Consider the following 26914-nt stretch of genomic DNA (forward strand, 5'->3'; position numbering starts at 1 on the left):
GTTAGCTTGTGGTTTCCCTGATTTTTAAGATAACAGCTGATGTTCTGTTTTTCTGCCGAGCAGCAAGGAAAATACTGGATTTTTGTTGCTGTTGCTTTTGTTGTTGCTTACGTTTGGTTTTATATGTTTGGAGGTGTGTGTGTGTGTGTGTGTGTGTGTGTGTGTGTGTGTTGTATATAAGGTAAAGTTACTTCAAAAGAGAAATATTGGGAGAGCTTGGGAAAAGCCAGATAGGCATATATGTTTTATGTACTCCAATTTTAAATTTTGACCTAGTGGTCAATTTGGTTTACTTTTAACCTAATTTTGGACTAATGGCTACAGTCAGATAGCCTCCGCAGGGGGAAAAAACAAAACAAAACTAGCCAAGCTCTATTTCACACCTGAAACCCTTAGGAGCCAGGATCACGGCCACCTGGGCTGAGTCTGACCCAGACTCCAGCACTGGGGAGCCTGTGGGGAGCAGACGGCTGAGTCAGGCTGAGGTTGCTTTATCTCAGCCTGCTCTGCAAATAAAGGGGTGAGGCCAGCAGGCAGTACAACCACACCTGGTGGCACCAACAGTCCTTTCCGGGTTTCTGTTTAAGGCTGTAAACACAACACTTAACACACACCTGGGGCACCAGGTGCAGGTTAAGTCTACAGAGGGGAAAAAAAACAAAAGGATGACCTGTTAACAAAAATCAAAGTGCTACCCCTAGTCCTGCTGCCACCTCTTTGACTGATCTTATTTTTCCCCCTCTGATAAAGGACACTATTCTTAGCATTTTTCCATTTTTCTGATTTGCTCATCTTAGAAACGATTGTGAGATTATAAAAAGAAAACACAGTACCCAGTTTATCCATGCTCAGACTGTTTGTGATTTGGATTATGGCCAGTTGATTAGTAGCTGTAAGATGCTGGTGGTGTCTGCCTGGCAGGAGCCTGTGGAAACATCTGAATTATGGCACACCATCACTGGCAGTATCTCTTAGCCCACCATGCGTCTGTAGGGTGGTGGGCACCACCCATCCTCACTGTGCTTATAAACTTAGACCTGTGCCTCTGCTCCCCAGATCAAGATGAATGCCATGCTGGAGACCCCCGAACTCCCAGCCGTGTTTGATGGAGTGAAGCTGGCTGCAGTGGCTGCTGTGCTGTACGTGATAGTCCGGTGTTTGAACCTGAAGAGCCCCACAGCCCCACCTGACCTCTACTTCCAGGACTCGGGGCTCTCACGCTTTCTGCTCAAGTCCTGTCCTCTTCTGACCAAAGAGTGAGTAGACCTCATGCCCTCTGTATGCTCAGCTGCTGATATATTTGGCTTTGTGTGATGTTCAAAGAAGAATCTTCTGCCATCGTGTCCTTAAGGCATCAATGGGATATGGCGTCACTAGTGTTAAAATAGCCACAGTCTGATTGCAGCCTAGTGTTTGAATCCTGGAGGGTAGGAGAGAATCAGATCTCTGTTGCCTGAAACATTCCTTCCTCCACAGTGTGATGTCATTATCCATGACAAGGACTTTGCAGAAAATAGTAGTCATTTTTAGGCAGATATGGAAAAGTTGGACAATATTCTAGTCCTTTAACAAATGCTTTGTTGCCAGTTCTAGGATGGAGAAACTATCCTCACCCAAAATAATTAATAAGCAAAAAAGCACAGATCCATTAGTTGAGTACTCTCCATCTGCCTTGTTGAAAAATGTACCAAGCATTAGCTAAGAGAATGCACTTAGAGTGCTTTGTCTGAGTGAACCAGGTTTCCCTATAGAAGCCCAGATCTGTATTTTTTTTTTTAGATAGAGTCTTGCTCAGTCGCACAGGCTGGAGTACAGTGGCATGATCTCGACTCACTGCAACCTCCACCTCCCGGGTTCAAGCGATTCTGGTGTCTCAGCCTCTGGAGTAGCTGGAATTACAGGTGTGCTCCACCATGCCCAGCTAATTTTTGCATTTTTAGTAGAGACAGGCAGGGTTTCGCCATGTTGGCCAGGCTGGTCTCGAACTCCTGACCTCAAGTGATCTGCCCACCTCGGCCTCCCAAAGTGCTGGGATTACAGCCATGAGCCACTGCACCTTCCTCCAGATCTGTATTTTGGAGGCAGCAGGGGCGGGCTCTGCTTCTGATAGAGGAAACCGTAGTTGTAAAATGAAGGGAATCTGCACTGTGTGTCACACATACTATTTTCAAGAGATGCATTGTTCACTTTTTCCCTATAGATGTCTTCTGAATGACTGTGTCTTCCTCTGGGGCTCAGGCCAAGCCTCGTGCACAGTGGGTCTAATTCCTCATTCCTTTCTTGTCAGCTGCTTCACTCGCTTTGTGCTTCTTCAAGCTTACTCCATTCTGCCTGTGCCTTCTCAGACTGCAGCTACTCAGAGAGATGTCTTCCTCAAGCGTATCCGTTCAGCACATGACTAATGCAGTTGCTAAGACCTGATGGTGGTAGAAGCTCTTCCCTGCATCCTGATACCACCTCTCATCCCTTCTTTTGCTTTTGTGGACACTTGGTGAATGATTCTCTTCTAAGAGCAGACAAATGGGCAACAAACATCTGAGAGTTTGGGCCCCTGCTTTGTGTAGTTGTCTAGTTAATTTTCACATGCTGTTGGCCAAGGGTGAACAGCTACCATTATGGGCTTTGGGTGTTTTGGGTGTTCATGTGCGGTATTACGCAGTTTTCTCATAGTTGTGACAGTGATGTCATGACCCTAAGTCAAGAGAGATATTGCCTAATAGTGGTGGACACTATAAATGTCATATTGAATTTGGAACTGCCCCTGCTGAGGGGACTTTTCATTACAGTAGCCTCCACAGCCAGGCACAAGAGCAAGGACATGGTGTTCTTATATGCTGTGTTTGCAGTTAAAAATCAGCTCTATAAAGGGTGTGCACGGTATATGTTTTGAAAATCATCCAGTATTTGTCATAGTCGTATTTTGAATGTTTCTTTTTTTTCTTTCTTTCTTTTTTTTTTTTTTTTTTTTTGAGACAGAATCTCACTCTGTCGCCCAGGCTGGAGTGCAGTAGCATGATCTCAGCTCACTGTAACCTCTGCCTCCCAGGTTCAAGCGATTCTCCTACCTTAGCCTCCCCAGTAGCTGGGACTACGTGCCACCACGCCCAGCTAATTTTTGTATTTTTTGGTAGAGACGGGGTTTCACCATGTTGGCCAGGCTGGTCTTGAACTCCTGACCTCAGGTAATCTGCCTGCTTCAAAAGTGCTGGGATTACAAGCATGCGCCACGGCACTCGGCCTGAATTTTTTTTAATACTTAATTTAGATCAATAACTTCGACTGGCTACTGAAATTTGCACTCACTTTCAGCTTACAGTTTGGGTAGGACTGCTAGACCCAGCTCTTTTGTCATCTCATTTTTAGAGAGCTCTTGAAAACCAAAGTATTTAAAACGCTGCAAGTTTCTTTGCAGATGAGTGCAAATTTCCACCCAGCATTGGTTCCTAAGTAATTAGAGGGAGGAAGCCATGCAAAAGCTGCTATTGCCCAGGCTCCAGAAAAACATCATGTAAGGTTTGATTCCATACTAATTGTTCAAAGTGTAAAAGAAAGCTGATTGTGGCAGTTTTTACCTCCTTTTCTTTTTTTTCCTTTTAAAAATAATCCAGAGACATTAAGCCCAACAGTTTCTCTTTGCTTTTTTCCCTCTCTAGCACATTTTCTTGATGAGTCTAAGGTGTGACCTCTACTGAAATGGCTCCCACCCACCTCCTCCTATGGAAGTGCATCCCCAGCCCCATCTCCTTGGACCTCGTGGCTGTGTTTAGAAAATTAGCATCAGCCTGAGCCAGGGGCATCAGCATGGAGCCCCCTGGTCATTGGCTGATTGCCACCCTCTCTCCTGGTGAAGCCTGAACTAGGGAGGGGTGGAGGTCAGCCTAGGTTAAAGGCAAACCTGATGATTGTTTATGACTTAGCTATGGGTTTGAAGGTGTATGTGAAGGGACAAATTCTCCAGAACCAATTTCCTTCCAAAGCCTCTCCCTTTGATGATAGGACCAGCCCTCTTAGAGCATGTTGGAGCATTACTTAAGCAGCTAAATTCTAAACACCCGAGCAATCTGACTTGAACATGACAAATGACTAAAGGGCAAAAGGATTCACTTTATTGCCCCTCAATCCTTCAACTCACCTCTTATTTCTTATTTACATTCTAATTTTAGGAATCACTGTATCCTGTGTTCATGTCTCATATCACCAAAATGTTTTCACATTATTACTCTCTTTTGTTCGCGTTATTACTGCATTTGAAATTTGTTGAGTACCTTTCATAGACATTATGCCATTCAGTCTTACCAACCTTAAGGTTGGATTCATGTTTCCTTTCATTTTAGGGATGAGGAAACTGGGAGTAGCAGAGAGGGAAACTGAACCCAAACTGGAGTGTGACACCAGGTTGGCTGCCTTCCTATCTCTGGGGAAGTGAACAGGGACTTTTCTTGGGTACAAGTGAGAGAATTGAGGCAGAGGCCAGCCCCTGATGATGACAGTCCCTGGGTGACCTTTGATTCCCATCTGACCCTCTTTCTGTTTGTGTCACTCCACTGGAAGCTACTGTCCCCCATAGTCTTTTTCTGTGTCACATGACTGTAACAACTTCCCATGTGTTGGAAGCTAAGGGCAGGAAACACGTCTGTTATGAGGGAAGGTGCTTCTCCTGGGACTCTGAAGATTTTTTTCCTACAAGGAAGCCTGTCTGCAGCCTTCACAAGCACTCGCCTAGGCTGGAAAGTTCTGTTAACTGATTTACAACACGCTGTTAATATTGTTCAGTAATCCTGACCGCGGGTAGCTGGTTATAATGACATGTGCGGAATCAGTTCGTGTCTTCTTACTGTTCTGGTATAGAAAAAAAGTTGATGAAAGGTGAACATCGAAAGCATGCTCAAGGAGCAGGGATTACTGTTTTCCCCTCTCAGCATTAAAGTCAGTTCGAAAATCTGTTTTAAGATGATTTACTCAAAGATACATTATAAATTAATCTTTTTATGTCTGGAGGAAAACTTTGCTTCAGTGGGATGTTATGTCTCTTGTTCACTTAGAAACAGATCAATATTTACCTAGTGATTCATTTTTTGTTCTCATGAAGTGATTACCTTTAGTGAAACAAGCAGACGCCCAGTTCGGAATTATGACAAAAATTTAGATTGTCATACAAATCTTTTTTTCTCAATAAAAACTTTAATGCATATTCATTTTTTTAAATGGAAAAGGTAGAGCACACAAAAATTATCTATAAATGTTATAGCTCTTTTTTTTTTCTTTTTTGAGACAGAGTCTCACTCTGTTGCCTAGGCTGGAGTACGGTGGCGCGATCTCGGATCTCGGCTCACTGCAACCTCCGCCTCCCGGGTTCAAGTGATTCTCCTACCTCAGCCTCCTGAGTAGCTGGGATTACAGGCACATGCCACCACACCCAGCTAGTTTTTGTATTTTTAGTAGAGACAGGGTTTCACCCTGTTGGTCAGGCTGGTCTTGCACTCTTGACCTTGTGATCCGCCCGCCTCGGCCTTCCAAAGTGCTGGGATTACAGGCGTGAGCCACCGCACTGGCCCTATAGCTCTTTTGGAATTTGTCTAACAGGTTTTTCAGTTTTTACCAGAAAATCTCCCACGTGAAAAAGAAATTATAATTCTACCCAGAGATAATGCATTATTAATATGTGGGCGATCATCCCTGTGGTTTTCCTTCTGCTTATACTTGCCCCCACAAATTCACGGTGATGGATATTGTTTGGTAACCTGCTTTCACCAAACCATGATGAACGTTGCCATGAACATTCACCCATGCTGCTACCTGTCTACTCACGTTTGATTTTTTTATAGCTTCAGAATTCTATCATTCATTCAAATTGCCTGATGGCTGCTGGCAACAGTTGGGTAGAGAAAGAGCTTTGAATTGAAATTTGAACTAGGATGCAAACCTAGGTCTTCTACCTCTAAACTGGCCACAGAACCCTGGACAAAATGATAGCCCCTCTGGTCCTTGGTTTCCTTCTATGTAAAATGAAATAGGTATGTCTCCCATGGTGCCCTTCAGCACAGACATCTTCTGATTCTGGTACCCTTGCTTTGTTAGCAAACATCAGAGTGGTCTTTTTAGGGGAAGGACCCTGGGAGAGGGTCCCTGACTGCAGGGTAAAGAGACTGGCTTTCTTGTGTGTTTGTCTTCTTCTAACTATTCCCAGCCCCCGTACTCCTGGACAGGCTGGCACTTGTCTCCCTTTGGCTTTTTTTTTTAAGTACTTTTTAAAGCTATCATTTACATATAGTAAAATATACAAATCTTAAGTATGTAGCTCAGGGGCTTTTATGTATATATTCAGCTGTGTAACTACCAGTCCCTTGGGTGTTTACAAAAGCGTACTATGACCTCCCTGCCTCTGACCCACCCATCTGTCATAATACTACTCGAGTTGGCTTCCTCAAGCGGGCCAGCAGCCGAGGCATGAACCTACCTGTCCAGCCTCATTATTCACAGCATTCTCTCATTGTCTGTGAAGTACCTGACCTTTGGGCTGTTGTTTCCCCACTATCCCAGATCCCCTCTTTTTTCTCAGCACCAAAATGCCTCTTATCCTGTAAGAAAACTTTAATAGTATCAATTCTGCTTTTAAGAGACAGAGTCTCACTCTGTTGCCCAGACTGGAGTGCAGTAGTACAATCATAACTCACTGTAACCTCAAACTCCTGAGCTCAAGCTATCCTCCTGCCTCAATCTCCCAAGTAGCTGGGACTACAGTTGTGCACCACCACACCCAGCTAATGTTTAAAAATTTTTTGTAAAGACAGAGTCTCATTATGTTGCCCAGTCTGGTCTCAAACTCCTGGCCTTAAGCCATCCTTCCACCTTGGCCTCCCAAAGCACTGGGATTTCAGGTGTGAAATCCCTGTGCCCTGCCTTTAATAGCATCAATTCTGAGATACTATTCTTTAACTTGCCGGCCTACTCCTCTTTAACCAGAATGAGCCCTTCTTCCATCTTCCTGCCATGTTTCCTCAACATATAACTTCTGTGTCCGTTTAAAATGTTCCATCTTGTTTTAGGATAATTTGTGTCTCTTTTCTTTATCACTGGAATATATACCCCAAATCAAGAGCCGCATACTTGAGGAGACAGAACAGGATTCCGGGTGGTTCCAAATCTCAAGTACTATGCCATTCTGTATCTTGTTTTCCATAAACAGGTGTAAGTGAACGATGTTCTCATTTTGGCAGACGCCATGTGTGCCTGCCCAGGAGAAACAAACTGCACTGTATCCAGCTTGTTCAGTGGCGTTCCAGGGAATCAGGTGTACCTTCAGCTCTGACAGAGCTTTGTTGATCTGGGAAGGCTCTACCCTGTTTCTGGAAGAAGATGGATTGTTTATGATCTTAAATTAAGGCAGGACAACCCCAGGCATATGCATAATGGCAGTTCACAGCCTCCACCCTTCCCTCTGGGCCTGGCTGAAGTTTTCATCACCAGGTCCTGGTTGGAAAGTAGAGACAGGCAGCAGGTGCCCTGTCTCTGGAAGCCTGCTATTAAAATGTACATACTCCCCTGTGGGAAGCCAGGCTGCTGCTTTTTTACTCGTTGGCAAGCTTGCCAGTATGGGCTGTCTTATAGCTAAAGATGAAGGCATTTAGGAGGAGTATGATGGAGGGCTTAGCTAATAGGCCTAAAAACAGAGAGTTGAGTTGTCTTCACTGGATCCAAGAGACATCTAGAAGCCCCTGCAGAGTCCAGAGAAGGGAGGCAGTATGATGAAAACCACAGCCACATGTGTGTGGGTACTTTCTTCCCCAGAGATGAAAATGTAATCGCTTTCTTCTGCAACCAGCTGCCACCTGTATTAATAAGAACTGGACATTATTGTTCTTTGTGGATTTGAGAGACACCTGAAACTTAGGGGTGAGGGGTATACCCACTAACACCAAGCCAAAAATAACAGTTGGCTCTCCTATGCCATGGTGCTCTCTCTGGATGTGTCCGCCTGGAAGCTGCTTCGGGTAGTCATAAGAGAATGGGAGGAGCCCTGCGGCCCTTGCATAGACCATAATGGATTCATCTCCTGTGGTTTTCCCTTTTTCTCTTCACTCACCGGAGTACAGGCTCCAAACGAGAATCCAATTGGAATGCTGTTCTCATCATAATGTGTCCAAACCTTTAGTTTCCTGCCGATTAGTCATCCATCAGTCTTGGTTAATGAGCATTTGAGGATCTACTTCTCTGAAACTCATCGTGGGGAGGCATTTTTAAAAGATCAGTTTTTCAAGCTTTTTAATTATGGAAATTTTCTAGAGGCATTTTTTAAAAATCAGTTTCCTCACAAATGTGTCTAATTATTTCTCTCTTTTTTTTCTCTTCCTTTCTTTTTTTTTTTTTTTTTTTTTTTTTTTGGAGACAGTGCCTCACTCTGTTACCCAGGTTGGAGTACAATGGCACAATCATGGCTCATTGCAGCCTCAACCTGCTGGGCTCAAGAGATCCTCCCATCTCAGCCTCATAAGTGTCTGGAACCAAAGGTCCACACCACGATGGCTGGCTAATTTTTAAAAATATACTTGTAGAGACAGGGTCTCACCTGTGTCACCATGTTGCACAGGCTGGTCTCAAACCCCTGGGCTAGCAATCCTCCAGCTTCAGCCTCCCAAAGTGCTGGGGTTACAGATGTGAGCCACCACACCCAGCCCCTAATTATTTCTAATAAAGCAGAGCAAATCTACTTTTGATTTTTCTCTCGAACAGTACCAACTCCCTCTCTATTGCTGTTGTACATACTTCTTAACAGTAAATATCCATTTTTCTTTTATCTGCCCAAATAAGAGCTCAGTTCTGTGTGTACAAACACTGTATTTGTCATAGATGTGCAAAATATGCTATTTTTGTCCTAGTGTACCAAGGAAGTATTAAATAATTAGAAGTACACTACAGAAAAGCACTAATTCAAATCTCTCTGATAGTGCAATATATGGAGTTATTTTCTGGATCTAAAGAGCACAGGACTCCATATATGAAACGGCCACTCCTTCCATTTTCTTCTCTACCTCCTTGTTATAAAGCTGTTTCTTTGCAGAGGCAGTACCAATGCAGAGGCTGGGGTTAGAAGCTTTGAGATGGACAGTTGGTGTTTTCTTAATCTTAAAGCATCAGGCAGATGCAACTTCACACACTCTCTTCCAGTCAGATTGCCACCCTAGGCCCCTCCTAGGTAAAAAAAATTCTGGAGCCAGCACAGCTTATTTATTTATAGCAAGTTAAAGCTGAAAAGAATTTCATTATCTCTGACTTAAATTTCTCTTAATTCCCTCTTGCTCACAGACATTCCACATCAGATTTAGATCCTTTCCTTCTTGGCTGAACACTAAAGCTTTGTCCTTTTCACAGGATAAATTCCTAATTGCCAAGAGACTTAATTCCATCGACCTGATTTTATCTGTTTTAAGAGTTGTGCAGGCTGGGCGTGGAGGCTCACGTCTGTAATCCCAGCACTTTGGGAAGCTGAAGTGGGTGGATCACGAGGTCAGGAGATCAAGACCATCCTGGCCAACATGGTGAAATCCCGTTTCTACTAAAAATACAAAAATTAGGGCTGGGCGCAGTGGCTCACACCTGTAATCCCAGCACTTTGGGAGGCCAAGGCAGGCGGATCACCTGAGGTCAGGGGTTCAAAACCAGCCTGGCCAACATGGTGAAACCCCGTCTCTACTAAAAATACAAAAATTAGCCGGGCGTGGTGGCAGGCGCCTATAATCCCAGCTACTCGGGAGGCTGAGGCAGGAGAATTGCTTGAACCCAGGAGGTGGAGGTTGCAGTGAGCTGAGATCGTGCCATCGCACTCCAGCCTCGGGGACAAGAGTGAGACTTTGTCTCAAAAAAAAAAAAAAATTAGTTGGGCATGGTGGCACATGCCTGTAGTCCCAGCTACTCCGGAGGCTGAGGCAGAAGAATCACTTGAACCTGGGAGGCAGAGGTTGCAGTGAGCCAAGATCGTGCCACTGCACTCCAGCCTGGTGACAGAGGGAGACGCCATGTCAAAAAAAAAAAAAGAGTTGTGCAAATATTTCTTTGGATATTTCTGGTAAACTATTAACAAGTGATTGGCAGAACTGTAGTGTTCTGATGTGCTTGTTTTGTAGCCACCAGACCTTCAGAGCATATTCACCTGCAAACTTATATTGTTAGAAAATTCCTGAAAAATGGAAGACTCAAAATCATCTTGATTGAGGCTAAGTATTAAAGGCTAGCCTCAATAAGTCAAACTTTTAGGCAATTTCATCTTAAAATTGCTCATGTTTCTGGCAAAATAGCCCAAACCAAAACTGTCAAAGTAAGAAAGTTAAACTGCTGACCCTGGGACACTCTTTTATTACTGGGCTGACCAAACATTCCAGTTTGCTCAGGACTGGGGCATGGGACTGTCAGGGCTAATACCGGGGAATTCTAGGGCAAACAGGGATAAGTTGTTCACCCTCTCGACTACTCACTATCTTGGATAGGCAACATCCAAGATAGTTGTCTGCCTGCCCTGTCTCTGCTCTAGCAGGTCATTTATGCAAGGGGCCAGCCACATCAGGAAGAAAAGTGCCGCCATCTTTGAGGTCTCCTATATTGAATCAAGATAACCAAGTCTGAGTCTGCTGCAGAATTCATCCACCTTCTCTAACCTAGATACAGATTGTAGCTTCTTCTTAGAGACTTTATGCCTTCTTATAGGAATTGCCGAAGCCTGAAAGATCTAAAAAAAGGTTCAGAATCCAAAATAGTCAAGACTCCCGTGATTTAGTTCAGATGGAAAAAGGCTCATCTCTCATGTGCCGAGCATTCTTTAAAACAACCAATTCCGGTTTCCAAAAATGTATGACCCTTATACTGCCGTATTCATCATACCTGAGTTTATTCTTCAGGGCCCTACTATGTCTCCAAAAAAGCAAAGGAAGTATACGCTACAACTGATTCCATCACGTGGTATCAAATTCAGTACATGTGGATGGTAAGTGGGCCTTGGCTCCATGTGTAAGGTCCTGTTTTGAGTCACCCCTCTGTGTGTCACCCCTTCCCAGACTCGACTTTAGAATCCACCTTGGTCCACCATTCATCCTTAACTTTTAGCTTAAACCTCATTTGCTTTACAGGACGTACATGGAATCAGATCTACTTTTATACTCTTTCTCAATGTGTGGTTGACAGAAAATTGCTCCACTATCTGGGAGCAGGAAATGGACCTTGTTTTCTAGAAGGTCTCAAATTTCTAAGGATAGCCAACTTTTATCAGCCTCTCATGTTTTACTGACCCTGTGAATTCAGAGGTTACCAATTTTGATCTCAACTGTTCTTTTTCTCTGCCTGCTTCTCAGCATGCCCTCCTTCACTATGATAGTACACTTTGTACTACAAAATAGTATATACTTTATGGTAAAATAAAATTAAGACAGTAAACTGACTTGGAAAATATATTCTGGAGGGTAAATAAGAATTTTTCCTAAACTCTCAGTGCCAGTGTCATGCAGTGATGTGGAGAGTTAAGAGCTGATGGCTGTTTACACTTTTCTTTGTCTGAAGCAACAGTGAGTGAAGTCACTGGCTTTAGAAGCCCAGTCTTCTTCAGCAGCATCAAGAATACTTCTCTGCAAATGGAGTCTGTTTGGGAGCCTGACCTTTAGGGTCAGAGTTTATTAGATGGTGTAATGTTTACTTAAGGAAAGCATTTTCCTGAGTTTGTAAGGAAATCTACCCCTCCATGAAATTCTAGAAAGCTATAACTAATACAGAAGGCTGTAGTCCTTGAAGACTTGATTTTATGCATGATTGGATGAGATGCCATTGCTGTTTGCTACCCCGTGACTGTCAGTAGTCAGACTGGGAAGTGCCCTCTACCAAGTACCAAGGGCCGGGTACTCCTCAGAGGCCCTCCATCTGCATTAGGTAGTTGCCTGCAGTGTAGTATCATGGTGAGCCATGGAAATGAGTCAGCCATTGTGGCAGCTTGTGAACCACCCTAACTCTACCTGCTGTCAGTTTCTAATCATAGAGTGAGGGCTCTGGGTCAGCGTGGGTTGCATGGCATCAAACCAGATGGCTTAACTTCTGAGGTAGCCATTATAAGAGTCTGTAATCCAAAACATTTGGGAACCCCGCCTGGAGGTCAGTGGTTGATCGAGAACCATCTGTAGCCTCCCAGGAAGGGAGAGATTTGTGAGAAACAGCAGGTTATATGTTTTTCTACCCTTCCACTGAGTACTAATGCCATTGCCATGACCAACCTGACTTTCCTGTGATATGTAGCACGAAATCGTCCTGCTGGCAAGACCCTGAACTGGTGTTTTCAGCCAGATCACAAAAGCTTGAACAGTAATTTCTTACTGATGTAAAGCGAGAAACTCCATAAATGCTTTTTAAAATGTTGAAACCTGAGAAGCCACAGCAGTATGGACTTTTCCTTCCTTGGGATTTGAATAAAGAAAGATTCTTCTCAGTGAATATATATATATATATATATGTATATTTAAAAAATTAGTCAATTAGTAGTATTTAGTAACCTGCTCTTCCAGTCTGTTCACCGTCTGTACACCATACTCAGCCCCTTCTATATCACACACAATACTTTTTCTCACATTTCCACCTTCTCAGTCTATCAGAATCCTCAGGCCTTCTCAAATCGTAGCTCTTCTAGTAGCTCCTGACTTTTACCTGTCTCTGTCTCATTGGCTCTTACCTAAGGACAGGGATAGAAACAATAACTTTCCACATATGTATCTCTCATCACACCTCAAGTGTATTCTGAGAGGCTTAAGGACAGAGACTGTCTTAAAAATTTTCTGTCTTCCCTGTGGTTGCTGCTTCTCATAGAGTTAGTACACACTAACTTTAGTAGAGTCTTTTGGTAGGAGCATGTGATTGACAGAGTGAGTAATTCAGGTAAGTGATAAAGGAATTTAGAGAAAGAGGGGATATTCCTGTGGTGGCTTGACTGAGGAGGTCTTCCATAATCCTGAAAGATTAGTTGGCTTTGGATAGATGGGACAATAGGAGAGAAGGCACAGATGTTGGCGTGAGCATGAACCAGTAAAATCAATTATTTAAACAAGCACTCATGGCAGAAAACTGGCTTTGCTGCCCAGGCCAACACTTTTCACCCATCCACCTTTGTCCTTTTTTCCTGTGGGCCTTCCAACCAGTCAGCATTCTAAGAAGGTGGTAGAGGCCTTGCTGCCATTGACACATATCCACATTGTCAATGCTTTGCCCTGACCACAGCCACTCTATTCTTGTCTCCTAATTCCATAGATCTTCATTTGGCTAGACTTTGATTGTCTCTCTTGTAACTCCCAAAAATGATCTTGGTGCTGCTTACATCATGTTTGGCCCTGCCACCCAGTCTGCCCTTTGCTCACTGTGCCCTTTGATTTTGTTTGCTAATGAGCTTTGGGCCCCATCACTGGTCTGGTCTCTATAGTTGCTTCCTGGCCAGCTCCTCGCCAGTCCCTATGCCACGATCTGGTGAGCTGAGAGCTATTTGATTGTAGCAGAGAGCCCTGGGGTCTGTGCGGGGAGGGAGAGGAGATCAGATCATGAGGAGTCTCAAATTCCCAGAGAGGAAGAGTTTGGGTTTGATCCTGTGAGCACTGGTGGTAGGTGGTAGGAAAGGGAAGGATGGGACAAATTCCAGAGGTCTTCTAAGGTGGAATCAGTGGTATTGGTGAATAATGGAATGGCCTTGGGCATCAGAGGAAAGGGCTGAATCACAGATTATGCTGAGGTTACTGAGCGGTTAAGAGAATAGAATCATTGACAGAAATAGGGAAATCTAATGGGGAAGCTGCTTTCTCAAGGAAAGTTGTTTAGCTTGGGGCTTGTCCACAGGATGTGCACAGGGGTACGTGCAACTGTGGCATTAGAACTTAGGTGGGAGCTCAAGACCAGATGTGTAGATTCCAGATCAGCTGCAGGTAGGGGAGGTTGTGGGGGTGGGCAGAGAGAGACACTAAGGACTGATGGCTGAGGCAGGCCACGGCTAGGGTGGAAGAGCCAGAGACAGGCAGTAAGAAAGGTAGGAGGAGAACCAGGAGCCTCCAGTGTCATGGCAGCCAGAGAAGGAAAACATTGAAGAGGGTGTCAGAAACTCAGGAAGGATGAGAGCTGACCAAAGGCCATCTACCTTGGCCAGAAAGGATCAGGGATTTTTGAGAATGTGTTTTCAGGAGTGAGGTGAATAAATAGATCAGCACAACAGCAACCAAAGAAGCGAGTCAGGAAACAAACGCCAGAGAAGGAAGGAGAAAACAATGGAAACTGGAGGAGAAAGCCACATTGATTGAAGGTTTTTCCCCTAAGATTGAGAGTAAATCCGGGGGCCCAAGTGAGAGGGTGAAGTTAGCGAGCTGTTGCCCCCGGAGAATCCAGAGCCCAGGTCAGCATTGAGACCCACCTGGGCTCAGATGCCAGCCCTGCCCCCTGCTAGCCAGTAGCTTCACCTTGCCGAGCTTCTATTTCCTCATTTGTAAGATGGGTATAATAGCACTTATTTCATAGGTTCAGTATGATGATTAAAAAAAAAAAAAGAACAGCATGTAAGATGATTTATAGGATACTTGGCATATATAAGAGTTCAGTAAATATAGCTGCTATTATTGTAGCTATTTTTATTTTAATATTATCCGCTGGATCAGTTGTACAAATAGCAAAAGACATAATGTACACAAAGATCACACAAGCACACCTGAATGTCAGTAGGACATCAGTGGATAAGTGGGTAAAAGATGTGCCTAGATAAATTCCACATAAGGAAATACATGTAATAAGCACCACATAATGTTAAGACTTGGTAACAATGAAGCCTTAAAATATGAAATATTATTTGATACTCAGAGGAAAATATGGTAATTGTATCAAAATTATATTAAGTTGGACGTCGTATTAGTCAAAGTAAACTAGTTTATACTGTGGTAACTAATTACCTCTAAGCCTGCGCATCTTAAAGCCACAAACGTTTATTTCTCACTCATGCTACGTGTTTATTTCAATGGGCAGGAGGGCTCTGCTGATTGTCGTCCCACCAGGACCCCAGCTGATGGAGGTGACATCTCAACACCTGCTTCCGTGGTCACCACCGAGCCAGGAAGAGCAATGTCACACCTCACACACTGGCTCTTAAAGGCTGCTACTGGAAATGGCACTTGGTCATTTCCTTTCCCATTTCATTGGTTTGGATGTCCAAGGGAGATAATACAGTCATGGGTTCTTAGTTTCTGTTTCTGGTTGGGCCGGTAAAGCCCCTTCCTCATGCCTCTTTTTCCCTTATCACTAGAGACAGAAACTACAAACCATGGCTTCAGGCTGCTAAAAGCCTAAAACAAAAGAAACAGAACAATAACAACAAAATAAGGTAGGCTGGACAAGCCTGAGAGCTTGTCCAGCCTATAGCCCACAGACTGCATGTGGCCCGGGACAGCTTTGATTGCAGCCCAACACAAATTCGTAAACTTTCTTAAAATATTATGAGATTTTTTGTGTGATTTTCTTTTTCTTTTAGTCCATCGGCTGTCATTAGTGTTAGTGTATTTTATGTGTGGCCCAAGACAATTCTTCTTCCAACGTGGCCCAGGGAAGCCAAAAGATTAGACACCCCTGGTTTAAAGCAAGGCTTATGCCCATGCCTAACTTGAGAAGCAGCACACACTCACCTGTGTCCAGAGAAGAGGAGAATAATCATGGCCACAGGCAGCAGCCTGTGTCACGTGGACCTCCTTCCTTCTGTCCTTCACTCCATCTCTCCTTCAGTGCCTCTGCTTTACTGCGGGACGTCATCAGCTTTCACTTGGAAGAATGCAATAGCTTTCCCTCCATTCTCTACCCTTTCTAATTGATCTTGCAGGCCACCAAATTATCTTCCTAAAGCACAAATTGATCATGCCATGCCCCTACTTTAAACCAAGTGGCTCCTCACTGTCTGTAGGGCGAGGTCCAGCATCAGCCCTCACTCCTTCTTCCCCATATTCATTGTGTTCTAGACACATCAGATCTCTCCACATTTTCTCATACTGCATGTTCTCTCTTGCCTATGTCTTACACTTGCAATGCCTTCTACCTAGAATCCCTTCATACCTCTACACAGCCTCTTTATTTGAGAGAACATAATCACCTTCTCTCTGATGAATGCTTCCTGGACATTTATGGTTCTCTTCTCTGTTGTCTGATAGCATCTGGTGTGGCCTTGGGATCTAGGACCAAGCAGAGAGGTGAAGGGGCAGGATGGGAAGCCCTTCCAGAGGGGAACAGGCACAGGGGCTCCTCAGCGGTGTGTCCAAGAAAAAGCAAATCTGGTTTCTGACTATTGAGAGACTCACAGGTCCCCTAGAGTCTGGAGACAAATTGGTGATTGGCACATAGAAAACTAAGCTGATGAGGAAATGATAAAAGTGATGACTTGAGGGAAAATAAAAAATTTCACAAAAAAGAATACAACATATGACTTCTTTGTGGCTAATATTTCCATAATTATAATTTTATAAACTGAAAATTAATTTAACCATAAGCGTTGCTGTAACAGTGTTGAAAAGAATGGGGGCGGAGAAAATGTATGTCTTAGGGGAGATGTAAGAGAGCTAGCACCTTCCAGAGTAGGAAGGTCAATAGGTACTATTGAAAACTGAAATTGAAGAACCAGCATAAGCAGGATAAGCATGGCATTAAGAAGTAAAGGCAAGTGTGGGGTGGTAGGGACAACTAAAGAAGTTAAGAATAGTCATCTCTCAGGGGCAGGAGTCAGGAGACAGATGAGGCATCCTGTTGGACTTTTTAAACAGAAGTTGAAAAATATGAAAAAAAAATTCAAGAAAGGTGAAAACAAAATATGTAAAGATATTTTGCTGGCATTGTTTATTATAGTAAAAATTGGGAAATAGCAGCATCCAACAATGGAGGCAGCAGCAATATAATGCAGGGGAAAGAAAGAGCTGTCAGGTCAGACACACACAGAGTTCAAATGCAGGGTCTGCTGTGCAGTAGACTGTTGGACGCTCAGTTTCTGTCTGTAAAGGGGGTCCTAATAATAAGAATGGCTGTAAGGGACAAATTGAATTATGTAACATGCCCATAGAAGGGGCTAAATAAATGTTTGTTCCCTCCCTTAACTATAGCTAATAAACAGGATAGAATTTTATGCAGACATTCACAACTTAGCATACTAATTATCTATAAAAATAGAGAATAAGTGAAAAAAGCAGAAGACAATTATGTATCTCTATGTGAGCACCATTGTTGTAACTATGTAAATACTCTGCTTTCGGATAGATACAAATGAAAAGGAAACAAAAATGAGAACATTTTTGTAAGGCTTGTGAGGATGTGGGTGATTTTTAAGCTTCTAATTTCTTATAGCTATTTCAAATTGATATGAAATTAAGAGGACTCTGAATATGCATTTCATCCTTCATAGTTTTGAAAGCCGTTATCTTGTTCATTCCTAATAATAAGTATAAGCAGTGACCCCAGCACTGTCCTTTATGTTTGTCCTTTATATGTAAAGAGAGATGGACTTTGCTTTAGTAGGACTTTCTAGAACATGCTTATCTGCATGGTTTTGTGGCGCTCTCTCACTTTGTGGACAAGATGAAGGTCTGGTGCCTAATATGGCTTTTCTCAAGGATGGAGTTGTTGACCATCTGAGAAAATGTTTTCCTGTGCCCACATGCCATAGGGGAGGGCTCCCATTTCAACAGGGCTAACCCACAGCCATCAACAGTGGCTTCTATCAGCTTTTTGTAACTGTGTTCCTCTGACGGAAAGCTCCAGGGCAGCTGCATCATTTCCTTCCTCTTACATTTGTGCTCAAGGTGCACCCTGCTCAAGAAGCCTGGCTGCATTTCCCAGAAGTTCTTTCATCAGCCAATAGAACCTATGACCTTGTACCCTCCTTCGTGTTGCCCTTGCTGTCAGTAGGCTCTTGTTTATCCTTCCATCTTTTCTTTGTGAAATATCACTCAGAGATTTGTCCATAGGAGTAGTGAAAGAGCTTCCTCCATTTATGTCTTGACTGCTTAGTATTCCATAAAAAAAACAGTTTGTTTAACCATTGTCCAGATAGAGGTTTCCTTTATTTGTAATCTTTTGCTTTCACAATGTTGCATTGAATGCTTCTGTATTTTCATCAGGATGCTCACCTGTCAGTGTAGGATAAACTCCTAGAGGTGGAACTACTGGGTCAAAGGGGATGTGCATGGAAAATTTTGTTAGCTGTTGCCCTCCAGCCTCTCCACACCAGCACTGTGAGCACATTTCCCCAAAACCTTGCCAACATCAGGACTTCTTCTACTTTTTGATATTTGCCAATCTGGTAGGTGAAAAATGTTTTCTCACTGTGGTTTTAGTTAGTCTTTCTTTGATTAAAGAGACTGTGTATCTTTTTATATTTTAGAACTCTTTTTATTTCCTTTTCTATTCACTGCCAATTGGTAGCCTCTGACCATTTTTCTGATGGTCATTGGTCTTTTTCCTAATCATTTGAGGGAGCTCTTTATGTACTAGGGAAATTAGCCCTTTGTGATATGAATTGCAAATATTTGTTCTCAGTTTGTCATTTGTCTTTTGACTTTGCCCATAGTGGTATTTGCCATGCATATTTTTTTTTTTTTTTTTTTTTTTTGAGACGGAGTCTCGCTCTGTCGCCCAGGCTGGAGTGCAGTGGCGTGATCTCGGCTCACTGCAAGCTCCGCTTCCTGGGTTCACGCCATTCTCCTGCCTCAGCCTCCTGAGTAGCTGGGACTACAGGTGCCCGCTACCATGCCCGGCTAATTTTTTTTGTATTTTTAGTAGAGATGGGGTTTCACCGTGTGAGCCATGATGGTCTCGATCTCCTGACCTCATGATCCACCCGCCTCGGCTTCCCAAAGTGCTGGGATTACAGGCGTGAGCCACCGTGCCCAGCCACGTAATTTTTTTTAATGTTTGCATAATTAAATTTTTCAAATGCTTCTTTTGTGGCTTCTGGGATTTCTGGTTTCCTTAGAAAGGTCTTCTTCACTGCAAGATTATTTTTTAAAGCCTAGAATTTCTTCTAGCATATGAATGATTTCATTTTTATTTTGAAATGTTTCATCCTTCCAGAATTTATCCTGGTGTGAGGTGTGGCTCCAACATAATTTTTTTCAAGATGGCTACGCTTTGTCCAACACTATTTATTAAACAATCCATCTTTACCCCATTATTCAAATGCCACCTTTTTGACCAATTAAATTTCCTGGATGTATTTAGGCATATTTCCAGTCTTTTGTGTTCTGTTGATGATCCTGAACACATACCATCAGCAGATTGCAGCTTTGTACTGTGTTTTGCTGTGGGCAGTGGGGCGGTGCTCGTACCCCAGCACTGCTTGTTTTCGTACTTTTCTTGGCTATTATAGCTGGTTCATTTTTCCAAATGAACTTTAGAATGCTTGTTTAATTCCACATATAAAAATCTTATTATTTTTATTGTGTATCTGTTAAGCTTATAGGTAATTTAGGGAAAATTGACGTTTGTGATGCCAAGTTTTCCAATGCAAGTTCATTTATTCAAGTCTTTTGAGCCCGAAAGAGCATTAGAAAGTTTTTGTATCTCCTTTTCTTGATTGTGAACTCCCTGGGAGCAAGAATGGTGTCAAGTTTTGAGTATGGCTTATTAGTAATGGTCTATATAATTACTGATAAAAGAAACATAATTTTCATTAAATATTTGTAGAACCTATTTTTTTCCTAACATCATTGCATGCCATTTTGTGAGTTGTTTTCTGCACATCAAAGAAAGGCAAGATGTGGTACAAATACTGATGTCAAATGTCAGCATTTTAATCCTTAAAGTCATCTCTTGATTGGTGTGTTCTTTATTTATTTTTAATAAAAAATTGTATTTACTTAGAAGCATTCAGAATGTCAACAAAATAGCTGCAACTTTTTTTTTTTTTTTTGCAATTACAGAGTGGTATTCACTTAACAGAACAACAATCATTTCGTATAAGCTACGTCAGAGACAACTGAAGATGAAAAAACTACGATCCCCATATATAACTAATTTGTGCTGTGCACTAACAAGAACCTGCTTTTAATTTCCATGACAGTTTACAACCCCCATACTGTACTAGGCAAGGTTGGTGGCTATTGAAAATACCACCAGGACAGGGATATCTAAAGACACATTTGGTAGTGTGTTAACTATACAAAAAAAAAAAAAGACACTGTACAGTTTAAAAACAAATCTTACACAACCTTACATTTCAGTTTTTTTTCTTTAAAAGGAGTGAGTTATGTACAGGTTAAATGCTTTATAGACAAGAAAAAAACTACGCTAGAACCAACTTATTCATCATCATCATCTTCATCTTCCTCCTCCCCCTCATTCTTATCCTCTTCATCTTCCTCATCTTCCTCCTCTTCCTTCTTTTTCTTGCTTTTTTCAGCCTTGACAACTCCCTTTTTTGCTGCAGCAGGCTTTCCTTTAGCTCGATATGCAGCAATATCCTTTTCTTATTTTCCCTTTAGCTTCGCAGCCTTCTTTTCATAAGGCTGCCTGTCATCTGCAGCAGTGTTATTCCACATCTCTCCCAGTTTCTTTGCAACATCATTAGTGGACAGGCCAGGATGTTCTCCTTTGATATTTGGGCGATAGAACAGAACAGGACAGGACAGGACAGGAGAACAGAACAGAACGCCGAAGGAGGCCTCTTGGGTGCGTTGGGATCCTTGAACTTTTTTTTTTCTTTTGAGATGGAGTTTCACTCTTGTTGCCCAGGCTGGAGTGCAATGGCACAATCTCAGCTCACTGCAACCTCTGCCTCCCAGGTTCAAGCGATTCTTTTGCCTCAGCCTCCCGAGTAGCTGGGATTACAGATGCCCGCCACCATGCCCGGCTATTTTTTTTTTTTAGTAGCGATGGGGTTTCACTGTCTTGGCCAGGCTGGTCTCGAACTCCTGACCTTAGGTGATCCACCCGCCTCAGCCTCCCAAAGTGCTGAGATTACAGGCATGAGCCACCACACCCAGCCTGAACGTCTTTTTCGTCTCCTGTTTAGGAGAGATACAGGTTTTCATTTCTCTTTCATAATGGGCCTTGTCTGCCTTTGCCATATCTTCAAATTTTCCTTTCTCTTTAGTAGACATGGTCTTCCACCTCTCTGAGCACTTCTTAGAAAACTCTGAGGAGCTGACTGAAGCATCCGGGTGTTTGTTCTTATGTGCCTCCCCACAAATTTGCACAAAAAAATGCATATGATGGCATTTTCTCTCTTGGCTTCTTAGGGTCTCCTTTGCCCATGTTTAGTTATTTTTCCTCAGCAAGGCACAGAGTTGCCCAGTGCCTATCCGGCTCTCACTTGCCCCAGTGCTATCTCTATGGAGTCATTGTACTGCAGTGGCTGTGATATCTGGAGCCAGGTGCAGCCTCCTCACTCTCTCCGCTCTGTAACATTGCTCTCCAGCCAGCGCAGCTCCTAGTCGATTAGCGTGTTCTTAAAAGAGCATTCTGTGTAGATAATCCAGGGGCTTCACATTTAGGTATTTGAGTTTTCCTCCACTAGGAATAGTGGCAAATATAATGTGATTTTCCAGCTCTAATCTTCCCTCCCCCATAACCCTGGCACAGATTTTGAGGTAGCCTTGGCCTGGGAAGTAGCCAAAAGGCACTGGGTTGGACAAAGAGCAGACCATTGGCATCTATGTGCATGTCCTCAGGAGAGAGGTGACTAGGCAGATGGGGACAAGACACGGGTGTTCTGTGTTCTGAGCGTCAGCATACGTCCTGTTTGGTTAACACAGAGTGAGTCTGGGAACTTTGCACTTAGCACCTTGGCAGTCCGGGTCTGGGAATTGTGGTGCCTTCTCCTAAAGTTAGGTCACTAATCTTTGACTGGCTGTTTGCAGCACCAGTTCTCTAACGGATGGCATTTGTCAAATGGAACGCTGGAGCTTCTTAATAAACTGCCTCCCTACTTAAAGCATGGTGTCAAAACCGGGTTGAAATGCAACGTGAGGAGAGAGGACTGTGCTTTGGTCTGCATAGGGAGGGGTGTGACCAGTTCCGCGTGCTGTTTGTGAACAGGAAGATAGTGGGATCAGATGCATTTAACATGTGGATACAGTTCTGAGGGGTTTTAACTGGTTTTCTTTGAACTTTAGAAAAACACATTTATTTTTCCTTAGAGCAAAAACGTACAGTTTCTTTTTAAGTGGTTTTATTGTAACTCATGGGGCTGTTCTCCTAACATTCATATTTTATAGTTTGCACGATATGCACAAAGGTCATAGATGTGCCAGCCTGGCCCAGTGGCCTCCGCCCTGTATTTAGAAACCAGTTCAGGAACAGAAGAGGATTGCTCTTTTGTTTCCTCAGGTCACTTTTGGTCATTTCAGGCAGAAACAGTCTCTGCATTGGAATTTTCCTGTACAGATCCTGCAATTCAGGAATAGAGCATTTAGCAACAACAGTGAAAATGTAATGTGTGACAGCTGTGGAGAAGAATTTGCCTCCAGTGAGGGGAAAATGCTGTGTTCAAAGTGGATTTCTGATGAGTCTATTAATGGGTGTTTGGGAAGCTGAATATGTCGCTGCCATTTTGAGATGAAAGGCCCAAGGTGTTTGTTCCTGAAGCTAATGAGGAAGCCCTTTCCCAGCCTCAGCCTCACCTCCCCAGCAGGACTGGTGAGATGTGCACGCAGGGTCTACTCCACATCTGGCCCTCCTGAAAAGAAGGGCTTCCATTGGGGGCTGTGTCCTAGTGGAGAAGGGTGAAGCCCAGTGGGATGGGCTCATGAAAGACCTCCTGTTGACATGCTGGCTTCAGGTCCACCAGGCTAGGGGTAGATAGGCCAGAAAGGAAACCAGAGGTGTCTGTGGTAGGAGCAGCAGGGGCCCTAGCTTCCAGGCCTGTGGAGCAGGGACACTCTGGCAGTTCAGGATCTGGGAAAAGAACTGACAAAATGTTCTCCTAAACCCTGGCCCTTGCCAGCTTCCTTACCTTCCCTGTGTGCACACACATGCATGCACATGCACATGCACATGTGCACACACAGGAAGGCCTGGAACTCAGTTTGCAGACTCGTGGAGCTGCCACAAAGCTTCACTCCCAGTGTTTCCCCCACCACTGATGCTTGTCCTTCTGGGTTTATTCTCACCCATGAAAGTAGGATAAAAATGTGTCCCCAAATCAGACACCTGTCACCTTTCTAGAAGCACTTCCATCCTCTCTTGCTCTCACTGTCATCGCTCTCCTGGATCTTTGGGGAGATATTCAGTATGATTTTATTAACATTCTGGCCTCATCTTAGAAATAATTAAATGTGAATATTCAAATTAATTAGCCCCCAGATATATCTTCTGCAGAAAAGAACTCCTCTAACAAGTCAGTTATAGTTGTGAAAAACATGCAAAACGAAAGAAATGGTTTTTTGTCAAAGACATGTGAAGACCACTGTAGAGAAGCTCCAACAAATTCAGTTTTCAATTTGAAGAAACATTATTTAATATAGAACATTTTGACAGTTGATCAGACAGGAGAAAATAGGCACAAAGCTGTTATTTTAACTTCTGATTGGGGGAGTTGATGAGTCTTGAGTGTGATAAAGTAAGGAACACTTTGGACTGAATCAGAGACCTGTCCTCTAATCCTAGCTTTTTTTTTCCCCCTCATCTTTAAAATGGGGAAGACACCACTGCTCAGAATTGTGAAGATTAAGCTAGAAGGCCGGGCAGGATGGCTCACTTCTATAATTCCAGCACTGTGGGAGGCTGAGGTGGGAGGATTGCTTGAGCCCAGGAGTTCAAGACCAGCCCTGGCAGCATAGCAAGACACTGTCTCTACAAAAAAGAATTAACTGGGCATGGTGGCATGTGCCTGTGGTCCCCGCTACTCAGGAGGCTGAGATGGGAGGATTGGTTGAGCATGGCAGGTTAAAGCTGCAGTGAGCCGTAGTTGTACCACTGCACTCCAGCCTGGGTGACAGAGTAAGACCTTGTCTCTAAAAATAAATAAGTAAATAAACTAGAGACATGACTCACCCAGCTCCTGATGCAGAGATCTGGTGCTCAGAAATGTCTCTCCTCTCTGAGATCTTGGTACTCCCCATCATGCACTAAGTGAAATTGGTACTTCTCAGCCTCGTGATTGTCTCCCCATAGTATCATCCTATTCTATCCCTCTGACCCCATTGCCCACCACTCCTGTCTGTGACAGTAGCTGCCTGTGTATTCATCATGCATCCTACCTTCAGATTACGAATGCCACCAGGGCGGTCACTGTGTCTGGCTCTAATCTCTGTATGCCTCATAGCACTCGTATTTGTTGAATTTTATTAAATCAATATATAAGAGCCAAAAGAAAATATAGGTAGAGGCAGGCTCGGACCTGATAACATCTTTGGTTTGGCCCCAGGTGCCAGCAGCACACTCCTAGTTGGGCATCCTCAGTCCATGTTGTCACTCTCAAAACAAATCTGTTTGTCAGAGTAAAGGTCACCTTTCTTTCTCAGTGGACAAATATTTTTTTCTGAGATGAAAAATTTGCTTTTCTTCCCTTGAGTGTGTGCACTCAAGTAAGCAGAGTGGAGGGCCTGTGAAGATGGGCATTCTCTCTGGAAACTGAGGAAACATCCCGAGCCTATGTCTCCTAACAGTCTTGGCACCTAACTAGAATCTGACCGGAGTCTCGGCACACAGCCAGCAGAGGACATCACCAGCCATTTGAGTGTGCAGTTGTCTGGAGCAGCCACGCAGCGGGTCTCTGTAGCCCTGATGGAGAGAGTTTTCTTCTTGGGAGGGCTTCCCAGGATGATGTAACTCCTCTGCGTTTTGCCTCAGTGGCTGAAGAATCCCTTTGGACGTGGGTTTTGCAGAGAGAGGGAAGTCTGAGGGCAGAGTGTAAAGTGACACAGCCAGTGTGTAGAGCTGAGCAGCCTGTGTTAGGAACAGTCGGAGCCTGTGGACTTGGGAGGCTTCCACTCACGTGCTATGTTAGCAGTTCTTTTCCTCAAGCTCTACTGAAAGACCTGTGGTCCTGACATTTTATGGTCACAAGCCCTAGAGAAGATAGCCATTCATTTTGCTTGATGACCTTTTAAATAAACCTCTAGAGTGAGTTCCAGGCAAATACTGGAGGTGGCTGTGGATGCCCAACAGAATCTAGCAAAAACACTTCTCTGTGCTGGAAATTCCTTCTTGTACCTGATGCCTTGGAATTTAGGCAGAGGATAAATTAATGATGAATTTCTTCTTTTTTTTAACATTACAATATAGTTAGCTATTATCTTGATATGCTTTCTAATATATAATGGAGTTACATATGTACATTTAACTTATGCAAATTCAACTCTACAGATTAAGAGAGAGACCCCCCCCCACACACACACACCACCTTATTTGTGCTGACCCTTCTGCCAGCCTCTCCATTCAAAGGAGCACAGCCACCGCCCCCCCGCCCCCCCGCGTGTGATCTGTGATCTGGGAGCCTCACGTCACCTCTGCTGGTACCAGGGCCTGTGTGTCTCTCCTGCGAGAGAGAGCACCTTACTGTATCTTCACATTTAAAGTTGTGTTTTTCTTCTCCATTTCCTTTGTTTCACAACATGGCCTTAACCTCAAGCCACCAGTGCCATCTGTGCTTATCCGCAGCCCCAGCCATCTTCCTGGCACTGAGGGAGAACTGCTTGGGCTCCCCTTGTGCAGAGACAGTGTGTTACTAAGGGATGCTCAGGGCATAACTTTATTATAGTTAATAGTTTAGTTTCACTTTTTTTTTGTTGTTGGACAGAGTCTTACTCTGTCACCCATGCTGGAGTACAGTGGCCCAATCATAACTCACTGCAGCCTCGACCTCCTGGGCTCAAATGATCCTCTTAACTCAGCCTCCCAAATAGCTGGGACCACAGGCATGCGCCACCACACCCAGCTAATTAATTAATTAATTAATTAATTAATTTTTTTTGTATAGATGAGGTCTTCCTATGTCACCCAGGCTGGTCTCAAACTCCTGGCCTCAAGCAGTCCTCCCACTTGGCCTCCCAAATTGCTGGGATTACAGGCATGAACCACCACACCCAGCCTGATAGTTTCGCCTTTTAACTTGAGAACCAAGCTGCGGGTGAGATGTGACCCCACTATAAAAACAGAATGGCCAGGCATTGTGGCTCATGCCTGTTAATCCCAGCACTTTGGAAGGCCGAGGTGGGCAGATCTCTTGAGGTCAGGAGTTCCAGACCAGCCTGGCCAACATGGTGAAATCCCATCTCTACTAAAAATACAAAAATTAGCCAGGCGTGGTGGCGTGCGCCTGTAACCCCAGCTACCCAGGAGGCTGAGGTGTGAGAATCGCTTGAACCCGGGAGATGGAGGCTGCAGTGAGCAGAGATCACGCCACTGCACTCTAGCCTGGGCAACTCTGTCTCAAAAAAAAAAAAAAAAAGTTAAAGCAGGAAGAGGGAGTTACTCCTGAGTGATTCCCCTTTGTTGTGACTACTGTTGTTTAGTACTTGCCTGAGCCCCAGAACTTGGTCTCTTTACCCTTTCTCCTGTTTAGTGCCAGCTTCTGGCTTAGAAGCCCACGTTCACCAGCTCCTCAATAAAAAGATTTCTATCAGGAATATCTACCAGGGTTCTCCATGTTGCTGAAAAGCCCCTAGTTCAAGATAACCTTTAAAATGGCCAGCATCAGAATATATACATGCTAATTTGATGTATTTTTAAAGGTAGAGGTTGGCTGTTGACTACTCCCGATATGTTTGGTCTCATCACATTGGTTCTAGATAACCAATATTTTTAAAGGATGACTAATAGACTCATAGGAGTCTCTGGAATGAAAGCATCTATCTGTCCTCATCATGTCTGTTTTATCATCCAAATAAGCCCTGGACACAGTGGCCAAGGCCCCAGTAGAAGTCTCAACCCTGCTCTCGACTAGCAGTGTGAATGTGGC

The 26914-nt window shown here is 43.7% G+C and overlaps 1 protein-coding gene, 1 non-coding gene and 1 pseudogene across 3 annotated transcripts in view; 2 read left to right on the forward strand and 1 right to left on the reverse strand.

Moving 5' to 3' along the window:
- Positions 1 to 26914, forward strand: part of ABHD2 (abhydrolase domain containing 2) — a 112367-nt gene that overhangs the window by 26497 nt on the left and 58956 nt on the right. For both annotated transcript variants that reach the window (XM_030814993.1, XM_030814994.1), the window contains one exon: positions 1057 to 1256. In XM_030814993.1, coding sequence (XP_030670853.1) covers positions 1063 to 1256 — 194 coding nt within the window. In that variant the 5' untranslated portion in view covers positions 1057 to 1062. The remainder of the gene's footprint in view (positions 1 to 1056; positions 1257 to 26914) is intronic.
- LOC115835639 lies at positions 5550 to 5614 on the forward strand. Its single transcript, XR_004030669.1, has one exon. It is a non-coding gene; the product is annotated as a U7 small nuclear RNA (small nuclear RNA).
- Positions 19856 to 21393, reverse strand: LOC100587854 (annotated as a pseudogene).

Source organism: Nomascus leucogenys, chromosome 6 (assembly GCF_006542625.1).
Source record: "Nomascus leucogenys isolate Asia chromosome 6, Asia_NLE_v1, whole genome shotgun sequence".
Lineage (NCBI taxonomy): Eukaryota > Metazoa > Chordata > Mammalia > Primates > Hylobatidae > Nomascus > Nomascus leucogenys.